The following is a 27,235-nucleotide window of genomic DNA, read 5'->3' on the forward strand; positions in this document are numbered from 1 at the left end:
TCAAAAGGCTGATATAGTGACTACATTTGCGTGTTATAATTTTTAAATTCGGTCCACGCACTTAGACATTATAAGCAAATATATCGTGGTAGAAAAGGAAAGCTCAGCCTAAATTATTTTTAAATATCTTCTAATCTCATTTTTTTATATATAAAAAAATTGAAACAATTTTGCTAGGTTTTTGAAATAGCTCTTGGCAGGAAAAAAATTTCTTAGTGGCAACCATATTCATTTTTATTTGACAGTTTTACTTTTCTTTCATTATGCATATTTCTTGAAGATTTCCTTTCAACTTTTCATTTCTTCAAAAAGCGCGAGCGAAAAACGCATTTCCACGAGACGCAGTGCTAATTAGATATTTTTTATTTTTCAAGAAATTGTGTATATAAACATATTTAGTAATTGAATAATTTGTGGTTAAGTTGAGAACGGAGAGTTTGAAGAAGTAGTCAGGACACTGACACGGCAGATTGGTTTGAATAGCGCCATTTCGGCCATATATTTGTATTGCCTGCTTGCTTGATATCTTCGCTGCTGCCTAGCTGCTTGCCCGTGCTCCCGTATTCCCGTATCGGTGCTTTGTTCGTCGCTTCAATTCGCATTATTTCGCTTTCGGCCATTTATATTAGAGTTGACCGCTTTATTTGCACACAAGCTAAAATAATAAGAAATTGTGTAAATTTGTAGACTAGAGCAATTGAAGGAAGTGGGAACGCAGTAATTACTGGACAAAGCGTCATATAACAATACTCAATATTACAGCGGTAAGAAAATAGATAGACCAACATTTACGAAAGCATTGTGTTGTTGAGGCAATAGAGGAAATATTGCTAGCAACAATGGCCAATAACAATGCGCCGGGCCATTTTAGCAGAAATGGCGTCAGTGGCAACATAAATGCGGTTGGAATTGATGGTGCTACCATCGGTGGGGCCAGTGCTGGTGTTGCGGTGAGCAACCTGAGCGATGTTTGCAATTTCCTCCAGACACCTAATATAAATACAGCGCTTAATTTGCCAGCAGGCGCTTGCTCATATGATCATCTTATCGAAATGATACGAGGTCTCGATCTGCAGGACGACGGAATTAGAATGAATCATAAGATGAAGGCGATCCGTTCCGATTTTTGCGCGCTAGTGCACGATGAAAACATGTTATGGTAAGTAGGCTCTTAGTGGACCGTAAAAGCAGTGTAAATGTGCATGTCATAAAAGACTGACGTTACTGACTTTAAGCAAATATATGTACATATACATGTGTGTATAGTATGTATAAATATATGAGTGTGTAGATTTGCATTTGCGGCGCGCCAATGATTTCGAACGTCAAGCCAGGCATTTGCCAATTCGGTGTTTTGTTTTTTTTGTAAAGCAACAAATAAGAACTATATATGTATATGTACGAGTACTTCATTTAACGTATGTGACTAATGCGATTTTAATAACTGAATGCTTTAAAGTTGTGCTTTGTGATGTCCGCTTGAACGAAGCGCGTCCAAGCAGTCGTTTTGCCGCAGCCACACAGCTTTCGCTCTGGGACACATAAAAATGCGATAACAGTAGTTATGGACATTAGTTGCATATTCGCGATAGTCCATTGTTATAAAAACGTTTAAGGCAGGAAACCCAATAGAAGCTTGGTGCTAGGTTGGTACTATACATAAGTAGGTAGTAAAAATATGTCACATAATTCAAATACATATTTGAACAAATATTTTATATATTTGGAAAAAACTTGCTGCAGTATATATATTATATATATGTAGTATATATTTCGTCGCACATCAAAAAAGTTTCAGAGTGCATAATTTTTATTTCACTTGTCACTGAACTTAAAAAAAATAACTAGATGTTCCGCTTGACCTTCCACAAAATGTATTGCGAGCTTTTAACGGCTGTGAGTTCATATGGATATGCAGTTGTTGTTTCTGCAACCCACAATCGAAGTTCAAGATACAAAATTATTTATTTAATTGTTTGTTTATGTACATACAAGCATGCATATGTGCACACACACACATATGAATATATGAACGGTTGAATCCATATCTGTGCTGCTTGGTATATTCTTCGTTATGAATGGTTTGTTTCTATTTTTTCAACTAAATATGACTAATTTTGCAAGCGAACAGTAGCGGTGCATTGACCTCCCATATTTGAAATTTATAAACACAATAATTATAGAAGCTTTTTGATTAAGATTCGTCGCTTGAATTGCATGCAATCGGGTAATTGGTAACGATTTCGATACACATGTGTACAAGCTTCTATGTCTAAACATTTGTGTAGAAAATTCGAAAAAACAATTAAAATTCCTACTTCGTTGTCACCAACCTTTACCATTACCTTATAAAATCGGAGTCCTTCTGTCAAATATTTGTTTTTTTTTTTACAACTGTTTAGAGTAGACGTGTTTCAGGGGAAGCAAATTTTTGATAACATAGGGAATGTGTTGGGCGCTGTTCAAGGCGCATTTATTAAAGGTGGTGGCACTAGACCAACAACAATGTTTTGTACGTTCGATTGTCACGGCAAAGTATTGGAAAAGTAGAAAACAAAAAATTAATTCGCCTTGTTTTATTCTGTGCTGACAGCCACATGGACACAGCGAAAGAAAACAAAAAACAAACCAGCTGGTTTACCAACACCACCTCTAATACTCGTAGATTCGCCTTGGCGCTGTTATTCCTTAATACCGTAGAAAATTGGGTAGCTAATTGCCGTCGATAAGCATTTTGATTTTTCTTCCGCAAAACTACGGAAAAAAAAATAACACATTTTATTTTTAAAGTTGGGCTATACATACATACAGCCATGGACAGATAAATAGCACAAATGTGAACCTTATCTGTTAAATTTTTAGTACGAACTCTGCTTTGATCAAATACATTTCTTTGTTTACATTTATTACCGTTATTAAGCTTACATTTATACAAGAAATTTATCGTTTTTTTTTTTCGATGGAATTTTTTGCGTTCTATGTATTTTATTTATGCTTATTGCTGTTGTGAAGTGGACACAAAAATAGCACATTTTAACTTGTGCAGCGGAGAGTAAAACTTTAATATTGTTTCAGCGATTTTTAGTATAATTTTTTGTTTCTTAAATAAAATTTTTAAGTAATTACTAAAAATGCGACGTGGAAAGCATTGCACGCCGGAGAAAAAAGCTCTTATATACCGTATGAGTGAAAACGGAAAAAGCTATGCAGAAATTGCTGAAATGATGATGTGCTCTCGAAAAATGGTTTACAATGCTCTTAATTTACTCAAAAAAGATTCATCCTATCTAAGCAAAAAAAACGGAAAGAAAACCAAAGCCGCGAAAAACGGATGTTAATGTGGATAGAGCTACAATACGCAAGAGCAAAGCAGATGCTTTTAAGTCGGCGCGGCAAATAATGCTTGAAATAGACCAAGATTCTGGTCTGCAGGTATACAGAAAGCTTGTAGGAAGGCGACTTAACGAAGCCCTGCAGTTTGGCCGCATAAGCAGAAAAAACCCACTCTCTCAAAAATACTTATCAAACACCGACTTGCCTTTGCAAAAGCCCACAAAGACAAATCTGTTCAGTTTTGGAAAAACGTACTTTAGACCGACGAAACCAAAATAAATAGGATGGGACCAGATGGGAAAACTATTGCACGTCGTTCAACAAATCAAGCGCTAAATCCTAGGTTCACAAAAAAGGCAATTAAACATGGCGGCGGAGGCATCATGGTTTGGTGAGCTTTTTCCTAGCATGGTGTTGGGCCGATTGCTCGCGTGGTTGGTAAAATGGTTAGATTTCAGTATCTGGATATACTTCAGAATAAAATGGAGCCATTGTTTTGAGGTTATGCCATTAAATTGGACATTTATGCGGGACAATGATCCAAAGCATGCTGCAAAGACAGTGAAGCAAGGAGCAATGGCTCAGAAGAGAAAAAATTAATGTACTGGATTGGCCGGCGCGGAGCCCTGATCTCAATCCAATAGAAAATTTGTGGAATGACGTTAAGGTCGAAATCGGCAACAAACATTTTTAAAATTTTGATGATTTGTGGCCTGCAGTTGAGGAGGCTTGGTACTCGATTCCAAAGGAAAGATACCACAAGCTTGTAGAAAGCATGGAACGACGGCTTGAAGAAGTAATCAAAAACGGTGGATATAGTAGAAAATACTAATCTGGTAAAACAATATTATTACTTAACTATCTGATTTGTTTACTATTTTTACTTTTATTTGGAATAAGGAGGTTTCGTGAATTATCAACGTTCTCGTAAATTAAATCACAACTGAAATTCTTTGTGACCATTTTTTTGTTTTAAAGTGGAAGTAAAGAAAGAAGTATTTTTATTTTTTATGTTGCTTTTTTCTCAATAAAAAATAATTATTTCAAAACATATCCAACTCTTTGCTTTCAAAGTTTAAATGTGCTATTTATATGACAATAGCTGTATATATTCATTGTCAATTTTAAAATTTATTCAGTCTATGCTATTACAATTGCACAAAATAGAGTACATAAATTTGCGGAGATACCTTAGAAAAAATTCGTACAGACTACAATAAAGTTAATAGGGAAAAAAGAAAAAAAGAACACGCAATGAATACACAAATTCAATTAAATGTTTAAATGAATGACTGCCTATTAATAGAAAATTCAATACTTAACATTTGTGAGATTTTATTAAATTTAATAGGAGCCCGTATCGGAGCTTGAACACAATAATTTACTTTAGCCGAAATAATATAAAATGGCGGGAAGATGCGCAAGACTCTGTTAGGGACATTGAGACCGATATATGCAAGTAATTCCAGGCAATCAATGACGGCGTGCAGAGTTGGTTGTCTTCCATCAAACACGCCACCGATTGCGGATCAGGGAATGCTCGCCAGATACGCAGGTTACGTGAATGTGGATCAATTCGAAGTTCAATTCATGTTAGGTTTGACAGCCGCATCGCACATAGAAACTGCGCGGCCACTTAGACCACGAAATGGTTCTGTTGTGAGCCGCAAGGGCTGGGCTACATTCCCCCTTCCATATTGAACCATCCTGAGCTTTTGACAAAGCGTAAAAGGTTGTTGATACCTAAAGTGTATAGATTTTCTATATTCATTAAGAAATAGCATCTTAAATATCGGTTACTACTTCTGGCTAGAACCGGACGTGTGCAAAAAAGGTTTTGAATTGTTTCCAACTCCTCCTCATTACTGCAGCTACGACAGAAATCATGAATGTAAACGCCTAATCGCCTTGCATGATATCCTATGAGACAATGTCCTGTGAGGGCCCCTACTAAGGTCCTAATTTGAAGTCTACTCTAATTTATAATACTCAAGGACAGACGTAGATTTAGCCTTGGCCATGTTTGCCTAGCAATTTCACAGGTATTGGCACTAATCCGTCTTTGATTTGCAGAACTGATTAGTGCGTCCGTAATGAGAAGCTTACAAGTTGCGAGAGGTACCCACATAAAATTACTTATGTTTGGCATACAGGTACCTTCTCTTGCAAGTTGGTCAGCCCTACAGTTCCCTGGTATATCTCTGTGGCCTGGAACCTAGCATAAGATGATACGATATTGTTTGGCCATCTCATTAAGAGATTGGCGACAATGTAAGACACTCCTTGATGTTATTTGGAATACATGCAGGGCCCGTAGGGCAATTTGGCTGTCTGATAGAATGCAGATATCGGTTGATGATATTCTGTTTATCTTTAACCATTTTAAGGCTTCATGAATAGCGTTTATTTCCGCTTGAAAAACACTACACTAATCCGGTAGTTTAAAAGATTCACTGATAGAAAGCTCTTCCCAATATAACCCTGATCCTACACCGGTGTCCATTTTAAACGGGTGTGTTGGGTGATGGATGTTCTTCAAGTAGTTCCGGTCTAGAAGGAAAACGATTATGTGGTGTGTAATTTTTTTGATGTTTTCTGGTGTTACCGCCGTCTTGTGTGTTGGACGTCCACTGCATTGTGTATCATCGGAGTCTCCACGATCACGTTTGAGGTCAGCAAATCATTGTTTTATTGGAGCGGACTCCCCACAACACTTTGCAAGCCATTGCTTCGCTTGAACGATTTTTTTCCCTATCAAAAAGGAGTGTAAAATTAAAACACGAATTTCTTGTTGATCGATTGTTTTGAAAATATCAAAAGTAACGTCACTCTTAGCACAATAACTCACGAACTAATAGAATAGAAAATTTCCCAGCTGTCTTTTTAAGGTTAGTACTACCTGAAAAAGAGGCGAATGCAATAAAACCAATACCATTTATGTGTTAGGCCCGGGACTTTTCCGCCCATGTGTTATATACAAGAGAGTATATTAGAGGATCTGGATTTAGAGCGAATGAATTTCACGAAGGCTTTGGTATTTTCCTTCAAATCCGATTCCAAACTACAAGGGTGAGCCATATAGCGTTTTACTTTTTGAACCTATTTTTTTGAGAATGGTAACACAAATGACATGTCAAATGTGTTCATAATTTACTTAAAGGTTTGAAATTTACGAAATGGGTCGCTATACGCTTGAACAAAATTGGGAAATATTGAAAACCTATTTCCTAAGTGGTGAGTCTTCTTCTTCTTTTCTGATTTTCACATCGGTGGCTACGTTAATAAGCAAAATTCTCGGATTTGGGGCTCAGAAAATCCACACGTTAGTGTAGAGAAGCAAATGCATCCACAACGAATCACTGTTTGGTGTGTTTTGGTCTGGCGGCATCATCGGGCCATTTTTTTTTCTAAAATGAGCGAGGAGGCGCGGTTACAGTAAATGGCGAGCGTTACTGTGACATGCTCAACGAGTTTTTGTTTCCAAAAATTGAAGAGCATGACATGGACGACATTTGGTTTCAACAGGACGGTGCAACTTGTCACACTCGAACTTTTGGCTACCGTTTTTGAAAACCGAATAATAAGCCGAAATTCCGATATCAATTGACCGCCTCGGAGCTATGATTTCAGCCCGTTGGACTATTTTTTGTGAGGAGCCGTTAAAGACAATCCAGAGACGATCGATGCTTTAAAACACGAAATCGAAGTTGCCATTCATGAAATTGGAGCCCAAACAATCGAAATTGTGCTTAAAAATTTTGTTGATCGAATGGCCTACTGTAAAGCCAGTCGTGGCAGTCATTTGAACGATATTATTTTTCATTCATAAATGACAATGTTCAATCTTCAAAATAAAAAAAAAGTTTGAAAAAATATTGATTAGTTTTTTTTTATAGCCGATTCAAAAAACAAATTTTACATGGCCCACTCTATACTTGTCATAAATAAATTTGTCTAAGGTACAGGGTGGCTGATGAATTTTGCTACATTAAGAAACTCAAATAACTTTTTTTTTTAATGTATGGAATTCATTTTTTTTTTTTCAAGTTGAAGGTCATTAAATTTTATTAAATGTAGCTTAACTAGTTTTAAAAATAATTGAATTTAAATGCCCCCCATGCTCGTTGACACAAGTGCGGCATCTTAGTAAAAAGTTGTTCATTGCTGCTTTGAGAGTTGCGACAGGAATAGCCGCAATTGTTGCCCGAATGGATTATTTTAGTTCATCCAAATTTGTTGGCTTTGTTTTATAAACTTCTTGTTTACATAAACCCCACAAGAAAAAGTCAGGTACAGTAAGGTCAGGCGACCTGGGGGGCTAACGAAATTCGGAGTTTCTTGAAATCAGTTTATTGGGAAATTTTCGTCGCAACTCTGTCATAACAGTCTGGGCTATGTGAGACGTTGCCCCATCTTGGTGAAACCACACAGAGTTGAAAGGAATTCGTTTTCGGCGTAGTTCTGGATAGAAAAATTCTTTCAGCATTTTCAAATAACGGTCTCCAGTAACCGTAACGGTGTGACCATTTTCTTCAAAAAAATAAGGCCCGACAATACAGCGTGAAGAAACCGCACACCACACTGTCACGCGAAGAGGATGCAATTCCGTCTCGTGGAGTATCTGTGGGTTAGAAGTACTCCATATTCGACAATTTTGTTTGTTCACATTGCCGTTTAAATCGAAATGGGCCTCATCAGACATGAAAAGGCAGTTTAACATGTTTTGGTCTTCTTCCACCATTTGCAGGATCTTCTGGCAAAATTCCAAGCGCATCGGCAAGTCTGCTGCATTCAGTTTGTTAACCATTTGAATTTTGTAGGGAAATAAGTCTAAATCTTTGTGCATTATTGTTTGCAAAGACTGTCGGCTGACACCAAGTTGAGCAGATAAGCTTCTTGTTGAAACCCTTGGATTGCTTTGTATAGCTGCAGCGATCGTTTCCTCCGTCCGAACTGGTGGGTTTCGATGATAAGGCCTTCTTGCGACTGTTCCTTGCTCAGCAAAATTATTCACCAGTCTCATTATGGTCCATCTGCTCGGGGGATCGCCGCCAAACATCCGCCTGTACTCTCTCTACCAAAACTACGGACTCCAGTGCGTGATAGCGGCGGACTATCCAAATTCTTGTTTGCGTGTCCCAGTTATCCATTTTAATAAATTTTAAAGATCAATCTGCAAATTAAAACAAAAATGGAACAGATAACTTAAAAAGAAAAAAAGTTATTCAATTTTTTTTTGGTAGCGGCTTTCATCAGCCACCCTGTATTTAAAGGTCTCATATAAGGGATATAATTATCCTTGAGGTAAACAGCACCAAAAGGATTTTTACGAAGTCTATTAATACTTAATTCCCTTTTTATTTGAATTGAGTCTTCTGGTGCATCGTGTAATTTATGAACTCTATGCGGCAGCTGCGTAAGATATTTAAAATAAAAATTAGTCAGCATGCACACGTAAGTTTCAAAACACACTTAGGTAACATTAGAAAAAAAAATATATAAAAAAATATATCTCTAATTGATTTTAGACGAAGCAAGATCGAAATCGCGGAAATTAACATATTTTATTATTTATTATTTCCTGATTTTTTTTTAATATAAGGTTTTTTTTGCGACAGGATATGCATTAATTTTGCTTTTTCTTTTCATCCACAGTGAATGCATGGACTATATTAATGGCAAAGCTCTCGGCGATGGTGAAATGGCATTGAAATTTGCTATGCTCTTCTCGTCGCATAACTTTGACCAATTGGCAATGAAAGACATCAAAATACGTAGTGCGATGCTGAAGGTGCTCGAGACGAATTACCTGAATGCCGATACATACCGCGTCCACGATAAAGAACGGCTCTACAATTCCATTACACTATTAGGTGAATATTACAACCGTGTACGCCTGGCCGATCAATCGCCTATAACTATCTTAGGCGAATCTTTGCTATCCCTACTCATACGCGAGGTTAGCGCCTTGGAACCCATCGATGTGAGATTGGCCAAATTGATACTATCACAAATCACTCTAAACGGTGATATAATTCGTGTTAAACATAAAAACGAATTGACACAACTTCTCTATCACATAAGGCGTAATTTAATTGAGCAACCCACGCTTAGTGCGACCGTTAAGGCGTTACTCTTAATGACGCTCGATCTGTACTATAGTAACTTTACTAACTTGGGGGCACAGTTAGAGCAAATGTACACGAAATATTTGGTTCAAGATGTTGAAGACGACGGCAATAACAATATCAATGCTGGTGCGTCACCGCAAGCCGCCCTACCAGTGTATATGCCAGTGATGGCACAACAATCACCGCAGCAGTTGCAGTTGTTGCAGCAGCAGCAGCAGCAACCCATAACACCATTGCAACTACAGTCACAACAATCATTGACTACCTTAAATAACTATTCACCGCAAGATCAAAATTGCAGTGCTCCAAACGAGGCCCAAACAAGCGGTGTATATGAAAATGGTGGTAGTGAAAATACTGCAAATGATTCATACGAATCACAACCATCAACAAAGAAATGGAGTGAACAGGTGTGCGAAGATTCGCTCTATGAAAGTGAATTTGGCAATGATTTTAACAGCTACGAACAAGACTTAAAGGATGGTAAAGATGGTGCAGATGGTGGGGCTGAATCTGAAGTACAAGGCCGTTTGAGCAATGGACGAGGCAAATTGAGTGCCAGCGGTAATAGTCGGTACAATGACGATGATAGCTTGAGCCGCAATGCTAGGCGTTCGCAAAAACCACGCAATTCACCACGTCCACTTAAACACCAAGCACACGATGGCTATGAAGGGTAAGAAAAAAATATTGGTCAACGTTAAAAGCAAACTTTAAGTAACTAATTTTAATCCCTTTGCACTGTGAGTGAGTTACTGAGTTCTTATATTCTGTGTTTTCAAAAGATAATTTATTTTTTTAGTTTTTTCTTGAATTAAATTTATAACAAATTATAAAATTTTATAGTTAGGTTAGAGCGCTAGCTACCAAGGCTATTGGCATGGCAGCCGGTTCTACGTTACCGGAATGACTCGGGTTTTTCCCGACCAAGGGCTGCCGTAGGAGATTTTAGGAGATTTTATCCTAACGTTGATGGCTCGAATGTAGTTACAAATGGCATTGATGTTTTGAGTTGTGGGAGTTTTCAGTAGGTTGATTGGGTTGTGATTGTTTAAGGGCAATGATCTCATTCTGTGGAGTACCGGGCATTGGAGGAGATGTTTGACCGCGAGGTGTATGGTGCAATGTTGACAGTTGCTGCTTTGTTGATTGCTTCGCAGTTGGGAATGGTTACGTTTTTGTGGCCGAGGCGAAGGCGCGAGAAAACAAAAAAAACTTCATTTGGATTGTAGTTGGGTAGTGGTGATGTTAAGTGTGTGCTCTTCTGACGCTTTGTTGTGCCTGGTACTGTAGGAGACTCTAATTATATATTATATATGCAATGGATGCTTATAACTAATAGAACGTTCGACTATAATAGTCAGTCAGTGTTAGCCGAAATAATTTAAAATAAGCAGACGATGGCGCATTTTTCTTCATTTTTGATTCAAAGGTTTCAGGTTGAAAAGTTTTGTTATAAAATGTAAAAATTACTAAAAGTTTTGTTATAAAATATAAAAATGACTAAAACTACAGTACGCACAAAATATTATTATTCAGACTTAAAAGAGTGCTCAAGGGGTTAGGGGTAGTCAGAGGCCCGAAAAAATGATGATTTTCAAATATATTTTTTTTGTGTTCTAGTCAATTGCTTTATTTTACAAACAATACATCATGTTTCGACTGGACCTTAGCAAAATTTCAAAAAAAAAAAAATAATAATACTTAATAATAATAATAAGTTATCGCTGTTTATGTGGAGCCCGTTTCTCCAGAAGTCCCTTGCGAGGATCTTCGCAAGTCCTTGGCGATTCATCTAAACAACTGCGTTTTAGCTCCATAAAGTACAATATCATAGCAGAGTGGGTATTCTTGGTGAGTACTTAGTTGCTCTCAAATTCAAATCACACGCATATGGCAATGCGCACAGTATGACAAAATACACAAAAATGATTAGAGAAATTTGCTTGCATCCGCTCATGGATTTCGCACCATCGGTGGCAACGCAAACCACTTTTCGCCATGATACACCCATGCGTTCAGTACATTTATTAACACATTGAAATAAATCTTCACCTTTAGTCGTCCCTTTCATTGGAATAATGTCCAAGGTTCTTCACATATATTTAGGTGGGAATCAACTCCTCGGGTAAAAATCGCTAATTGGGCTATGTCGGATATATCTGTACATAATATACAAGACTTCACCAATTTGCCATCCGAAAATGCACGATTCTCAAAAGAAAGGTTTAACGCGATTTCATAAGTTGCACGCTTTGCATCTACAACGTAATCTTCGCTTTCCTAAGAAATTTAAAAAAAATTTTAATAATTGGAATTTTTCCGACCTTCTGTAATTTGGCACATCGAATCGGGCTCTTCGTTTAGACTTAAGGATTTGTATATACTTTTCCTTTCTTCTCCTACATATTCATCTTATTCACTCCTGTGCAGCTCATACTGTCTCTTTATGTTAAAAACCTTACACACCACACGTTTTTCACATACAAGGCATTGTGATTCTCCGTCTACATATTTGCATAAAAAAGTTACACTCCACTTCGGATTCAAATTAAACAATGTTCTTTTATTTGAGGTCATGCTGAACCAAATGTTTTATATTTAATATTTTATTTAACTTTGCTTATCTAAATTAAAAGTTAAAACAGAATAATATATTACACATTAGAAATAAATTTATGTTTTTGTCGGCAGTTGAACACTGTGCACTTTGTTTTGACGTTCGCCGTTTCAAATTATTAAATAGAATTTTCAGCACTTTCACTGCATCCACACCATACAAATACACTTAATATTAGTGGTTTTTTATGCGACAATAGTATGTAACTTACGGTCTCAATAAATATCGTCGAAAAATGAAGAAATCACGAAAAAACTGATTTTATTTATGAAATGTCAAAACTTATGAGTAAGAGTTGCCGCAGTTGTTAAATGTGGGAATCAATTTTGGAAATTGTTGATTTTATTATTCATGATTTATATACATATGTAAGTATATACTATTGGTTGTTTATTTTTATTTGCAGTTGTGCATTTCAGAGTGTATTGGATTTAGATGAGCGAAATTAGTTTTCAATCACGTCCACTTTTTATGAAAAATAAAAGAAAAAATGGTATCATATAGTAGCTAAAAATTCTGAAACATTTTACAAACTTCGGTAGCCGAAGAGAGTTTGCAATTTTATAAAGTAATTTGCTAAAAAATTTGATTTTCTGGATTTCTTAGCTCAATTTAAAAAACATCAATTTAAAAAAAATATATCCGATCTCAAAAAACATTTAAGTAATCATAAGATAAGTGTGAATAATTTACAGATTCGTCAGTATATGCAGTGATCAATATTATTGAAGATTTAACTGTACGAATTTTTGAAATGTTTAATTGCTTGTTTATTGTTCTTCATTATCTTAATTCATTATTATAATAGAAAGTTTAATATGTATTAAATTTAGTTATTGAAGAAAAATCTACCAAAAAAACCTATTTTTTTAGAAATTTGTTGATATGAAGTTAAAAGTTGCCATCCCTGGTAAGAATTCATGAATAATTGCTCTCTCATTCAGGATACAAACACAGACACAACTCGCTCAATTTTTCCGTTTCTTCCCTTTGCTTTGTTATCCCCCTTCACCTAGCACTTTTAAGCACGCAGAAGCACACGCTGCCGCACAGTGCAAATGTGCTGAGTTTGCCCATCACTAGTCTAGCTCATCTAACGGTAGGCCCAGGAAACTTGCTGTTTCGTCAGGTTGAGTCCAGAGGGAGAGGGGTGTTAGATGAGTGGGTTTGATGGGGCATGTGAAAAGGTGGTTAGTGTCGTGCGGGGTGCCTTCACATGCCGGACATATGTTTAGTATGTCGGGGTCGATTCTGGATAGGTAGGAGTTTTACCTGCTACAGTATCCAGAACGTAATTGTGCCAAGGTTACGCGGAACTCTCAGGGAAGCTGGAGCACTTCATCTGCTGTAGGTGATGGTTGGACTCCGATTACGGCATTCGGTGGTCGGGAGCTTAGGAAGGTAGTGATGGTCTCCCGATGAATGTCGTTTTTGTCTGTCTTAACACTGTCTGCTCCAGTAGATGTATGCTCGTTTTGTCCTGGATCTCGTCGACGTAATTGAGGAGGTGTCTCCTGACGTGCCTGGGAGGCGGCTCTGGCTCAAGCAGGTCTCTGCATGGGTGAAACCTGCGGTAGCACCCCAACAGGAACTGCTTGCTGAGGAGTTTATTGTTGTGCTCCATTACAGGAAGCATCTGTGCTTCGTTGTGAAGATGTTGAAGAGGGGACATCAGGAGGCAACCCGTCGCTGTCCGCTCTCTTCTCTCTGTTAGGTTCACATGTAGCGAGCGTTTGGGGCGTTCTTGATGCTTTGTTTAGTGACAGCTGACTATTTTGTTTTTAGTATAAAGCATAAATTACGGAGTCAGAACAAAGTTTTGGCGATTTTCACCTCCTCCTTTTTCACAGCGCTCTGTCACGTCCCTATTCCTTGCATAAAATGTTCAAACACGTAAGTTTCTTGCAATTTATGAGTGAAATCCACTGTGGAAAAAATGATTTTAAGATCCTTTTGTTAAACTACTTATAATTTCAATTCCTTTATTGCTTTGCTGCTGTCACTCCAACTGTTACTTTTTGCTGCTAGTTTGCACTATGATTATTTGCTTTACGAAACACTAAATTTCACTTATTTGGCTCATAGGGAGGGCGCACATGATGAGCAACAGAAACAACAGCGTGAAGAGCAGGATCAAACCAAACCACTACCTCGCTGGCGTGCGCCGCGTTTCAATCGTGAGAACGATTTCCAAAGCGGCGATAAGCCACAGCATAACCAACAACGCCGCTACAGTGCCAGTTTCGATGATGATCACAGTGTGCGGAGCGACGGTGGCAGCATTCGTTTGTACAGCATCAACGATCGTTTACGACACTCACAAGAGAAGATGGAGCGTAGTGGTAGTAATTTCAATTCTATCGCCAATTCGAACTGGGATCGGCAATCGCAGCATGCCGATGATCGCAGTGAGCGCTCCTATATCAGTAACTATGAGCGCGGCAACAATTACCGCCGTGGCAATCACCATTTCAATAATCGTCACAATTATGACAAACCGCCGCGCTTCCAAAAGCAACAACAAAAAGACAACAACATACATAGCAACTCGTGGCGTCAATCACGCAACAACGTAATGAACAACTCATACCACGATGAGAACTCATCATACCGCTCCAACGGGCCCGAATCGAATAGTCGCAGTTCATCGCGTGCACGCACTCTACCACGTCCCAGCAAATCACGTCACTTTGACGATGCAGACGCAGATGATGGCGCTAATAATGCTTCGTCCTATCGCCGCAGTCAGAGTCCTTCAATGCATAGGCAAAGTCAACAACACCAGCAGCGCACACGTAATTTTAACGCGCGTTATAGTAGCCAGAGCAGCTTGGCCAGCGAAGCGTCGAGCACATTTGATAGGCGTCAACGTAATCGCAACTTTGGCCGACATGCGCAACAACAGCAAGACCGCTGGGAAGATACGCATAGCGTGCACGATCAGCCCGACAGCAATGCACGAAACGCGAAAAATGATAACAGCGAACTGGTGCGCAATGCACGTCAAACTGTCAAGTATATGAACTATTTGTCGTCGAAGAAGTGAGAGGAGGCCAGTGTGCCAGATTCAACTGAGCAAGCAGCGCGGTAGCGTTTGGTGTCAAGTCAATGATGAGATCAAAAACTGCTTAGAAATGGCACACGAAGCGGCGCTAAACAACAACAGAAACAATACCGAAAACGATGTGGCAACAAATATGCCGCAGGAATTGTTTAAATATTTCATTTACATCGTCGTCATGTCTCTGCTGAGTTTGTTTATGTTTTTAGTTTTTAAGTTCAAATAATGGTGTAAAGCCAAGGCGAATTCATTAAAGGTGGTGGCACTAGACCAACAACACTGTTCTGTACGTTTGATTGTCAAAGCAAAGTATTGAGAAATTAGAAAACAAATAATCAATTCGCCTAGTTTCATGCTGAGCTGACAGCCACATGGACACGACGAAAAAAAAACAACTCAGCTGATATACCAACACCACCTTTAATAGAATCGCCTTGTGTAAAGTGCACTACCAGATTTTCATTAATTTTTTTTTTTTGTTTTATTAAAAAATAATAGAGTAAGCGACGGAAAGTGAACATTAGTTGGTGGACAATAAACTGTGTTGTAAGAGATGTGAGGAGAAAAGATATTTCGCATTCATTGCTGCAAAATCTTGATTAATTCTTGAGGCATATGACGGAGGCTGTGCGATTTAACAGTAGTATAATTTACTAAATATTGTAATTTTTACGCTTCACCAAACCCAATGCGTTTTTTGATTGAGTTTAGCTTATTTTACTGTTCTTAAATTCAAAAAAATCAATTATGTATGTTGAAAATTAAAGCCAACAAAATGTTATTATTTAGTGCATTTCACAAATTGCCAGTCAGCATTAATTTAAGCCACCGAGATACTTGATTATGTAATCATAAATAGCGCACCGTAATTGCATTCAAGTGCAGCCCATAAACCCAATCTGAAACATAATATAACTCACTTATCTGTAAAAAAAAAACTGAAATGTATACCAACACGTATGTAAAATAGTTTAATCGCACAGCTGCACGAGTACATTAAAATTGTAAAGAAATTTTAGGTTTAGCACAAATTACGTGGTTACAGATATCCATATGCCAAGTTCGTTGTCGCTATATAAAAATGTCTGACCTAAAAATAATGTTATTTTATAAGTAAACTATAATTGTATAGAAATTGCATGCAAGTTACTTTAGAGTTATTTTTCAAAAATGTTAACAATTTTCTAAAATATTGGTTTTGTATTGAGGCGAATTGATTGTTTGCTTTTTTTTTATATATAATTTTTTTTTATATAATTTTTTTTTTATATTGTATAATTTTTTTTTTTATATAATTTTTTTATATAATATAATTTTTTTATATAATTTTTTTTTATATAATTTTTCTTTTTTTTACATATGAAAAATATGTGGTTGCGTTGAGCATTTAATTGTATATTCAAACTACTTTTCAGTGTATTGCAGTTGGAAGAATTTTATGTTGTTTTTGGAATGTACCAATTTGCTTTAATCCAATTTTTTTTTTTATCTAATCGACTAGTTGCACAGACATAAGCATAAACTAATTTAAATAGTACCATAATAATTAAGTAGTAGTGTAAACGGATATGTTCATAGTCTTTTTTAAGACCCTTACAAAAAAAACACAAATAAAGTTAATGAAAGCCGCCATTTAATTTGTGAATTTGTGTTAGTTCTTCTGCACGCGGGTTGTCTGCTGTGTTAATCATGTTTGAGTAAACATTTAAAGTATTTAATAAGCCTCTTAGTACCTCTATAAATTATGTGTTGCCATTGACATTGAATTGAATTTTTAACTTTAATTAATGCTATAACAGTCACACTAAGAACATCACAAACATACATACATACATTTTTATAACTTTTGTAAATATATATTTGTTTTTTTTTTTTTTGTATCCAGTATATATATAAACTAATTAATCGGAAATATACAAGAATTCACACTAAATATACAATAATGAGATGCCGGTTTTAACTTAAATGAAATTTAATGTCACAATATTTTAAAAGCACTAAAGTAACAAATGTCAAACAAACAAACAAACAAAAAAAACTGATACTTTTAGCAGCAGAAAATGTTTAGAAATCTAAGCATGAATTAATTGTAAATTGCATCGTATATTAAGAATGAATGAGAAGTAGGCTAAAGCATTAAATAATACAATTCAATATCGAATATTGAAAAGCGTAAAATTAGTATGAATTTACAACTGCTTACTGCATTGTTTTTTGTTTTTTTGTTCGTTTTCTAGGAAACAAGTGAAGGATGTTTAACAGCTAGTTGATAAGTGAATAGTTATAACACTTACATATAATTATAATTAGATAGAGAAGAAACAATAAAATCAAAGATTTGTTAAGTAAATCAAGCGTTGTCTTATTTCAATAATGCTGTAAGTCTTGTAAAATATTCGGTAAGAGTTGTAGGGTTAGGCTAAGGCCTTTATGCACTGCGACCAGATTGATCTATTTTGCGCTCCGAATTCCTTAATTATAATTATTTACTATACCGAGGAATCGAACCAGTTCCTTAGGAGGGAGCAATTGTAGGCCTTCCTCCTCTAGTAGGTACGAGTCCAGGATTCTGTGTCTCCTATGGCCTAATGCCTCACAGTTAGTGATTAAGTGTTCCATAGACTCCTCTTCATCACAGCAGAATCTGCATAATCTTGTACTAGATAACCCTATTGTATTAAGGGGACAGATACCTGTAAACGGCCATATTTTCTCTGATTTTCATTAAAATGATTTGAAATGAAGAAGCCAATATATTTTTTTCAAAATTGGCATACAGGGGTGGCTTTCTGTAATTCGATATCGAGCAAAAACGAAGTAGTCGAAGTATCGTTTTTGCTTTCTCTAACAAAAAATGTCGTAGCGTTACATCGAACGTACGATAGATACAGCTCGACACCACTTTTGCTCTCGTTTTCATTTTCTCCGCTGTTTATTTCTTCAAAATGTAAGTTAAAAATTTAAATTTTGTTTTTAATTTTAAGTTTTATAAAGTTGTTTGCATAGGTATCAACAAACAAACGCTGCTCAACTAAAGATAATGGTGGAATATATGGAAAAGCACGATTCATTAGCTAAAAATAGCTTACAGAGAGCAGCTAATGGCCGTTCGAAAAAGAAAGATTTATGAGATATGCTAACGGAATTGTTAAACAGTAACGGACCTCCCATGAAGCCAACAAAAGCATGGCAGAAAGTTTGTATTAACACTTACCATTACTTTTAAACATTTTCATTTGTGGTAATAAAATCTTGTAATACCCTTAGGTATGGACTGACTACAAATACAATGCAAAACGCAAGCTTACCCAGCGCATGAAAAGCATGACGAAAACGGGTGGTGGTCCATATGATGTGGTTTCATTGAACCATATGGAGAAACGGATAGTTGCCGCAGCCAAAATAAGCGAGCATTTATCGGGAGTACCAGGCACAACTTCATATGGTTGCCATACAGACGGACCCAGCTGTTATACTGCGGCTCCTCAAGCACACGATACTTTCGTTTGCGAATATTTTACCCAAATCTCGAGCGCCGATAATTCTCTAGTGACGACGAAGGCAAAACATCAAGTAAGTCTGAGCCTACAAAAATTAATATACGCGAGGAAGGGGAAATCGACGAGGTACAACCTGCTAAAACGAAAAGATATTCAGCTCCCAAAATCAAAATAATTGAAAAAGACATTGAAAAGCAAGAAAAATTTCAAAGTGAAGTGTTGAGGCTTTTCGAAGAGAGCAATGAAATCGCAAAGAGGAAACTGCAACTAAAAGAGACACAAATTGCAACTGAAGTGCAATATAAAAAAAATGAAGATTCAAGTCTTAGAGCTAGACTTGGAAAAACTGAAATGTGAAATCGCATTGCTAAAACGAAAAATGAATTAATAATGAGTTACTTTATGTATGTGATAACTGTAAGCTTAGTTTTTTACCTTTTATAAAAAGAAAGACTTATACCTGAGAAATGAAGTACAATTTTTTGTTATACTTAAGAAATTGTATTTAATTTACCAGCAATAAAATGAAATCCCTACATTGCTGATTGGGAAAGATGGTCTTTTATTCTATTTCTTATCCTCTCTGATAACACAGTCCTGCGAGGGTGAGTTTCTAGAATGGCTGTACTTGTTTCTTGTAGTTTTTTATGCGCTGAAAACGAATCTGACCTTCAAAATGCTCCATCACGTCAGGATTTTTGGTAAATGAAGCCTAAAAGGTCAAAAAATGGCCATTTTAGCCATTTTTGATAATTTTTTTTGGGATAGAAAATTTTTTTTTTCAATTTTCGACGAAAAGGTCGCATAGTACAACTCTTTAGCTTTAAAACCCATTTTTTTAAATTATTGTACGATTTTTTAAAAAAAAGTTATGACATTTTGAAATTAACAGTTTCAGTTACGTATAAGTTGGGTATAACGTCTATTGGCGTAATTGATGCATATATTGTGAAGAGCGGCGCACACGTTTGCAATTTTTGGGGTTGTACCTTAGCTTTCTATCGTCAGATAATATTCTGCAGCGGCCTAAAGTGAACAATGCAATTAATGTTAGTGCATTTACATTTGATTCAATAAATACAGGAACCTTTGTATACGCCAACGCTTCTTTCGACAATGCTTCTAGCCTTACTGTGAATGTCGTTGAAAATACATTTGCTTACGTCGGTCTCATTTTCGCGTAATCGGTACGGGGTCATAAGCCATGGCTCAAGAGGGTATCCAGAATCCCCTAAAAATATACATATTTATTCCCGTCACTTAATTTTTTCCTATTTAATTACTCACCTAATAGCCACGAACTTGTAACTTGAACATTATTATAGCGCCGCTCCATTACCTTCCTCTCATTTGAGGCTTTCCAAACAAAGGAATCGTGCGCAGCCCCTCCGTACTGTTGGCATATAGCTTTTATTCTTAATTTATGGTCACATATCTGCAATAAAAAATGTAGAGTACGATAACTCCAAGAAAAAAGGATTAAGTAAGTATATATTTACAATCATCGCGTTTATACTATGCTTTCCTTTCCTGTTGAAGTATATATGTTCGTTCTCAATAGGCCTCAACAGCATTAAATGCGTACCATCTACGGCACCAACAACTGCAATGAATAAAAATAGTAAAAAGTTTAAATTTCGTTAATATTGCACTACTTACTTCCCGGAAAGTTATATTTTTCATGGAAATACGGGAACCAAAATGGCATCGTCGTGCATTCGATATCGAATTAAAGTGTCGAGCAAACGAGTGTCGACTATCGAATTACAGAAAATCACCCCAGTTTATTTATATATTAAAATAATATACATTTTTTTTTATTTTAATCATTTAAAATGGCGAATGGCGGGGCTTCTCAATCGGCGGGCATTGTAGCATCGGCTCTTGTTTATATTTATTACAGGTAAAGTGACCTGAATACAAAAAAAAACAAAAATTGTTTTGCTTATTAATGTCAAAATTTCTATATGAATTAACAATAAATGGGGGAAAAAAATTCGCGGAATAAAATGCTTAAAAAAAAATAATGGCTGAGCTTTCCTTTTCTACCACGATATATTTGCTTATAATGTCTAAATGCGTGGACCGAATTTAAAAATTATAACACGCAAATGTAGTCACTATATCAGCCTTTTGATTTATATTACTTTTTATAAATTAAAATTAAGAATTAATAGCAATATTTAACGTTAAAAATGCACCTTTTTTGCATAAGCTTGAAAAAATGCCCTATTACAGACGCTTATTTCACTTAAATACAAACACAGAAAAGTAACGAATTCACATATAAACACTCTTTATTAATTGAAGATTTGATTTAAAGTTATTTTCACTAAATAATACTACAAATTCTATTAGAATTTTATTATTACAAATGTTCTTCTAAACGTTTGTAATGCCGTGCATAATAAATGTGAGGAGCGAACTGTCAAACGAACGATGAGAGAGAGAAGAACAAAGCGAAATGAGAAAAACCCAGTCAACCTAAAGGGAATAACTCTTATATTATTATTTTTATTATTTATAGGGGCGCTTTTTTGATTTCAAATATACATATATTTTACAAACACAAATATTTTTAAAAATGCTGAAAATTTGGAATAAAAATCGCCTAAATTTTCGCCATCGGCACTCATAATTTTTACGATAAAACAACTTTTTCATAAGTGCTATGAATTATAAAACCTAAGTTAAATGCTTGCTGGGTTGTCGACTGCTGTATTCTCTTCTCTTCAACTGTATTTCAGTACAAACTGCAAATGTGGTCGGAAAAAACCTAATTTTTAAACTTCTCCTGGGGGTTCTATAGGGACCCTAGGAGGTTGGGACTTTCACAGTTATAATGGTGTGACCTTGCTCTTTCTAATGGGCGTAGTGAGTGGCGGATTTTCCTACTATTTTTGCTTCGAAAAAATTATTTTTTCGAAAAATTTTCGAAAGCTTGTAAATTCACATAAAAAGTAATATAATAAAAAAAATTTGTGCAAAATGTCAGGGTGATCGGTCAATAACTTTTCGAGTTATCGCGTACGCCAATTCGAAAAATATAGTTTTGAGAAAAACGCGTCTAAAGTTTGAATACATGAAAATTAAACCTCTCCCAGAGCTCGAACGCAAAGAATAGAGTCGTCACGGTTGACGATAAGAAATACTTAAATGTACGAAATTTTATGAAAAAAAAATTTTATTTTCGAAATTTTACAATTTTTCAAAGCAGGATCTTTCCATTCGGAAATTATCTTTGAAAAACTTGTCCCCATTACTCTGGCAATTTTTATAATTCTTATTTCACAATGTCAACAAAAGACAGTTCAAACACAGTTTCTCCCAAACTTTCGGTGGAAACAGTTGACAGTTCTCCCAAACACAACTCCTGCAAACACGGTGTTTTCTTTTGGTGGACACGTAATATAAGGCCATGATTCAATAATAAAAGGTTTGCTCAGTAAGCAGCTTTCTCATTCCCTCTTGACAAATCGGCTCCCTTAGCAAGACACTGGGTTGCTAGCTTTAGAAATTTTGACTAAAAGTGGAGGAAAAGTAAAATTTGTAGAAAAAACATTTCATTTTCAAAATGGACTGCTTACGAGCAACAACTCGCTCAAGAGTTTTCATCGGTATGTTGAGGACTATGGTAGTATGACATGGAATACATACCGCTTAAGTCAGGACATGATAGAGTATTTGACGCAATCCGAAATCGAGATGGAGAATTTACAAAGCTTTATTTCTTATGATGTGGAGATTTAAACGGAACTCATGTTTTGCAAAGAGCTGGCGTTTGCTAAAGAGTTACAGCAGGGAGAATTATTGAATAGTCCCGACGCAATCGATTACATTGCAGACCTCATTATAAAACAGGTGGCAGAACATGTTTCCTATGAGCCCACCTTCCTATGGATGGATGAAGTGTCCAGAGGAGGCTTAGAAAAGCACAGTACCAGTATGAAAGAGCTTCTCATAAAAAACCATCTACCGGAATCGGCCTAAAACTGTAGGGCCTTCCAATTTTGGGACGTGCTCTACAAATAGGAGGAGGATCCCGGCGAAACACCTCACAGAATCGTACGTGGCAATCACTTTTTTATTTTTTCAAAATAGTTTCATATTGGCGAAACTTCGCGATTGGTTTTAGATTTAAAAATTAATTCACAAAATTAAAATATTGGATTATGTGAAATAATTTCTTGTTTTAATATTAGACTTGGCAATTTCCGCTAATCACTTATATCTATACCATTATTTACATTAAAATATTAATTAAATTTTATTTTTTAAGCCGTTCGCAGTTTGTTTCCATTTAAGTAACAAAATACTATTTTTGCTACCATTTTTACCAAAAAGGATTTAATTTTTTTCTTTTTATGCACACTCTTAAATACAACCTTTTGTAAGGGAGTGTCAAAATTCGAATGTCACTAGTGAGCAAACCTTTAATAATTGAATCATGATATAAGGCCGCTTGTGTCGTTCCAGTGTTCCCTGACTTTAGTTTGGACCCATTTTTTGGTTTCTTGTTCTATATTATTTTTGTTAAAGCCAAAAAATGGGGTTAGTCCAATAAATAGCTCTCCTGCCCCTTTTTCGCATAAAAGTCTATCTTCTTGTTTCCTTCGTGTCCCTCATGCCCTGGTACCCAAATCAGTGAGACATGATTATGAGTGACCAGTTTGTTGAGTGCATTGTTACACTCTATTAGGACTTTTGATTTGAATGTGAAGCTATTCAAGGCTTTGAGAACCGATTGGCTGTCTGAAAGTATTTTAATTTTTACTTTCTCGAACCCTCTTTTGTATATGATTTCCACTGTTTCCATTATGCAAAGAGCTCCGCATGGAAAATCGTGGTCTCTGTACTTAGTTTTAGGGATTTGTGTGCTCAAAAACCACCAGCAAGGATCGTTAACCTTTGACACTCGTACAACGCTACAAAACAGATCAATTCAAAAATCTAATAAATACTGTGTTGGGTTCTCTTGCAAGTAAATACAAGGCTCCCTTTTCATTTTTGATACATTTTTTGTTGTGTTAATGAATCAATTTTTCTACCGTCAGCACGACTTATGCAACACTACAACTCTATATTTAAGCCTTTCTCGGGCAATATTACATTTATCTCTAATAAAAAAAAAACACCATTTCCAAACCCTTATATTGAAGTCTTCGAAAAGTGCTGTTGCTGGACACGAAGTTACTCTCTTGGAAACCAAAGCCAAATCTATGGGGCATCATAAGAAATTTTGGTAGATTGTTTCTTGTAGTATAAGAATCAAGGATAATAAATTATAAGGTTTGTCCATCCGAAGCAAAATTGTAAGAGTAACTTCGGGTGCCACGCCATCGGAGGTTCGGCTCGCTCATTTCACTCGTATTCAAACAATCGTCCAATCAGCCGGACACAAAGTGCTCACACTCACCAACGTAAATGTATGTACCAGAACGCGGGCATTGGCTGCGTTGATTTTTTTCGTATATTACCAAACAATTGCAGTTTTTTCGTAGACAAGCCGCCATGAAGAAATGGGCTTCAGAGAAACTAATAATAAGAAACCAATTACCTGATTACTCGCAAATAGCAGCACACGATTCCTTTACGAACCGAATACTTTTGTCGTAAACTTTTAGCTTCACTAACTAAGAAAACATTGGAAAAAGAAAACAATAATAAAAAGTGAATAAAAACAAAGCAGCAATTTTTGCAGGAAATTCCACAAGGAAATAAAGGAAAAACACACAATTTGCAACTCGTTTGGGACGTCATCGGATAGCAAGAAAATGGAGTTGTCTGGCAATAAGGTGTTCGATTGTGGCAGCGATTGTGAACGTGAGAAGAAGCATGACATGATGTTGGATTTGAGCCTGAATGATCAGAAATCCGAAAATCTTTTTGCTGGCTGTAAGTACTTGATAGCGAACTGTGAGGGAAAATTACGTAAATTCGCGCTAAAAAATGCATAACTAAAGCAGTTTTTGAAATCGCCACACAGCTGACCAGACGCCAACACCCACCCGCCTCATACGCAATTGCGAAGAAGTTGGACTCTTTGAAGATCTACGCCATGTAAATCCCTTTGAGGAGACTTTTCGTCGAGCCTGCGAGCAAAATAATGGACAGACTCCAGTGCGCCAACTTGACTCCGTTGAAGCGCACGCCGATGAGAATTCCTTGCACACGCCCCAAGTGTATCCCCCACTGGAGGCGATAGAGAGCTGTGAAATGCTCTCCAAACCACTGGAGAGCCCTTCCTCAACAACAGTGACGCTGGACGTTCCAATCGTTGATGAGCTGCTTAACGCGGCAGCTAATACTTACAAAATTGGCACATCGCGGCAGAATTCAAACAGTTCGACAACATCTGCGGGAGAGTATGGCAAGCTTTACAAGTATCGCACGATTGCCGAGAAGCCAGCAGCTGACGTTTTGAGCGACCCATGCATGCCATATATACAACTACCAACAACAGCCATACAGTTGGTACAGCCGCAGGTAATAACTCTAACTTTCCCAGGAAATAGTGGCAACAAAATGCTGGGTAGTAATTTAGAGGCCAAACCGCTAGGTAGCTTGGCGACCAGCGCTATACCGATACAGACCGTTAAGCCTTTCATAATGCCAAAGTTGGCACCGGCGCCAACAGTTAGCGCAACTACAACTGCAACCACTACAATAAGCGCGACTGCGAAAAAATCCATAAATGCAACGCCACTGCCACCATTAGCCACAAAAACTCCCGCCACACAACTTGCCACCACGCGTATCTCCGCGGCCGCCACAACGGCACAGATTCAGCAAATGTCGTCGCAACCGGCACACGAGCCGAGCAGTGCCAGTCTTACGCCCACCTCCCAACTGCCTATCAAAGAACGTCTGAAAGCAATATTGAGTCTTAGCAACAAGACGCACCACGCGGCTGCGCCGTTACAACCGACAAAGGCCAACAGTCGACGTGTGCGTGGCGCAGCCACATGCGCAGGCAAATACGACGAGGATTCTATAGTGCGTAGACGTGCGGCGGCAACGCGTTATCGCAATAAAATGCGCAATGAACACAAGGATCTGCGACGTCGCAACAGCGAATTGCAAGCCGAAAACGAAAAGTTGCGCTCGCACATCAAACAGCTGGAGCAGGAGTTGGGCAAAAGTCAGCAACATCAGCTTCTGCAATCAACAAACGGTTGGTTATCGGTTGTTTTTGCGCTGAAACAAATTCTTTAAAATTATATTTTATTTTTGTGCCTATTTGCAGGCAAATTACAAAGTGTACCGGCGCAAGTGCAAATACCACCGTCAACGCTGCATCTGGTAATGAATATACCCACAATGGTGGTGCCAGCTGGCGGACAACCATCACTAATGCAGCCCATCACCTATAGAGTGGAGAAGAAATAAATGTGGTTTTACCTGTAGCCACATCGAAGTGGAGTCTTTAACAAAGAGCTAAAGTGTTTATGAAGCGCGCAATTTTCTGAAAAACTAGAATGAATTTCTGGGAGTTGTATTAGCACAAAGTGCGTTGACTATAAGGTTTTTTATTCGTAGGCATTAGACATAATGTTGGAACAGTAAAAATTTACTAAAAATACTAAATTATCTAGGACATAAATTCAAATACATAAAACTAACTTTTTATACTAAATAACTGTTTGTCGTTATATTTCAATCAACTATTTGCACTAAGGTAATACACGTGGAAAGGCGCACATTTACATGGGCATATTTTAACTATAGGGCTTGATTGAAAAGTAATGAGCCTTCTCGCGCGGAGCGTCTGCCAAGCGATCAACCGAATCGGCTGGTGGGGGAAAATGATCGTTCGACCTTCCCCTTCCTCTAGAAACCGGTCCCAGTTCGCTGGCAACACCGGTGCAGTCAACATCGCTTCGCGCGTGAAAGCTGTTTTAAAAGTGTGTTAGGATTTTGCAGTGGCGAAAATGCAGCGATCGTTGAAGCAACGTTACTCGATCAAATTTTGCGCAAAGCTAAACAAAACGAGTACCGAAACCATTGGGCTACTCAAGGAGGCTTACGGGGACCAATCTCTGTCCAGTGCCCAGGTAAAACGGTGGCACAAGCCGTTCAAGGAAGGCCGGGAGGACGTCGAAGACGAACAGCGATCTGGAAGGCCTTCGACGACGCAAACAGACGAAGATGTGAACCGGGTTCGTGAATTTTTGAACATTGACCGTCGTGCTAGTCTACGTGAGATCAATGAAGAGTTAAATTTAACTTATTACAATGTGTGGGGAATCGTGACCGGAAAACTTGAAATGAGCAAAGTGTGGCAAAGAGTCGTGAAGTATTGGAAAGTGACGAACAGGATAATACTTTAGACAATTGTATCACAGGAGATGAAACCTGGTGCTTTGAGTACGATCCTGAGGGCAAGAGAGAGAGAGTGCGGAGTGGCACACGAGCCAAAAAAACTGTGACAGCCGAATTGAACGCGATTCCGGGGATGAATTTAAAAAATGTTTCCTGCAGTGGAAGGACCGCGGTGTATTGACGCTCAAGGGTCCTATTTTGAAACAGATTAGTTGTATAAGCCAAAAGGTTTAAGGGGGTAGCCTGGTTTATGAGGTCTATATATTGC

At 37.3% G+C, this 27,235-nt stretch overlaps 3 protein-coding genes across 3 annotated transcripts; 2 read left to right on the forward strand and 1 right to left on the reverse strand.

The window, feature by feature from the left end:
* Positions 1 to 322: 322 nt before the first annotated feature.
* Positions 323 to 15,422, forward strand: LOC129245852 (putative uncharacterized protein DDB_G0279653). Its single transcript, XM_054884275.1, has 3 exons — positions 323 to 1,159; positions 8,989 to 10,140; positions 14,170 to 15,422. Exons 1-3 carry the CDS (start codon positions 840 to 842, stop codon positions 15,128 to 15,130), a joined length of 2,433 nt encoding a protein of 810 aa, XP_054740250.1. The 5' UTR covers positions 323 to 839; the 3' UTR covers positions 15,131 to 15,422.
* Positions 15,423 to 19,924: 4,502 nt separating this feature from the next.
* Positions 19,925 to 20,374, reverse strand: LOC129243421 (putative nuclease HARBI1). The gene is made up of 3 exons (XM_054880399.1): positions 20,305 to 20,374; positions 20,145 to 20,248; positions 19,925 to 20,080 (listed from the first exon to the last, which is right to left on the reverse strand). Exons 1-3 carry the CDS (start codon positions 20,351 to 20,353, stop codon positions 19,925 to 19,927), a joined length of 309 nt encoding a protein of 102 aa, XP_054736374.1. The 5' UTR covers positions 20,354 to 20,374.
* A 3,951-nt stretch (positions 20,375 to 24,325) lies between these two features.
* Positions 24,326 to 26,284, forward strand: LOC129244980 (cyclic AMP-dependent transcription factor ATF-2). The gene is made up of 3 exons (XM_054882912.1): positions 24,326 to 24,540; positions 24,632 to 25,819; positions 25,892 to 26,284. Exons 1-3 carry the CDS (start codon positions 24,420 to 24,422, stop codon positions 26,032 to 26,034), a joined length of 1,452 nt encoding a protein of 483 aa, XP_054738887.1. The 5' UTR covers positions 24,326 to 24,419; the 3' UTR covers positions 26,035 to 26,284.
* Positions 26,285 to 27,235: the final 951 nt, after the last annotated feature.

This window comes from Anastrepha obliqua, chromosome 4, assembly GCF_027943255.1.
Source record: "Anastrepha obliqua isolate idAnaObli1 chromosome 4, idAnaObli1_1.0, whole genome shotgun sequence".
NCBI classification, from domain to species: Eukaryota; Metazoa; Arthropoda; class Insecta; order Diptera; family Tephritidae; genus Anastrepha; species Anastrepha obliqua.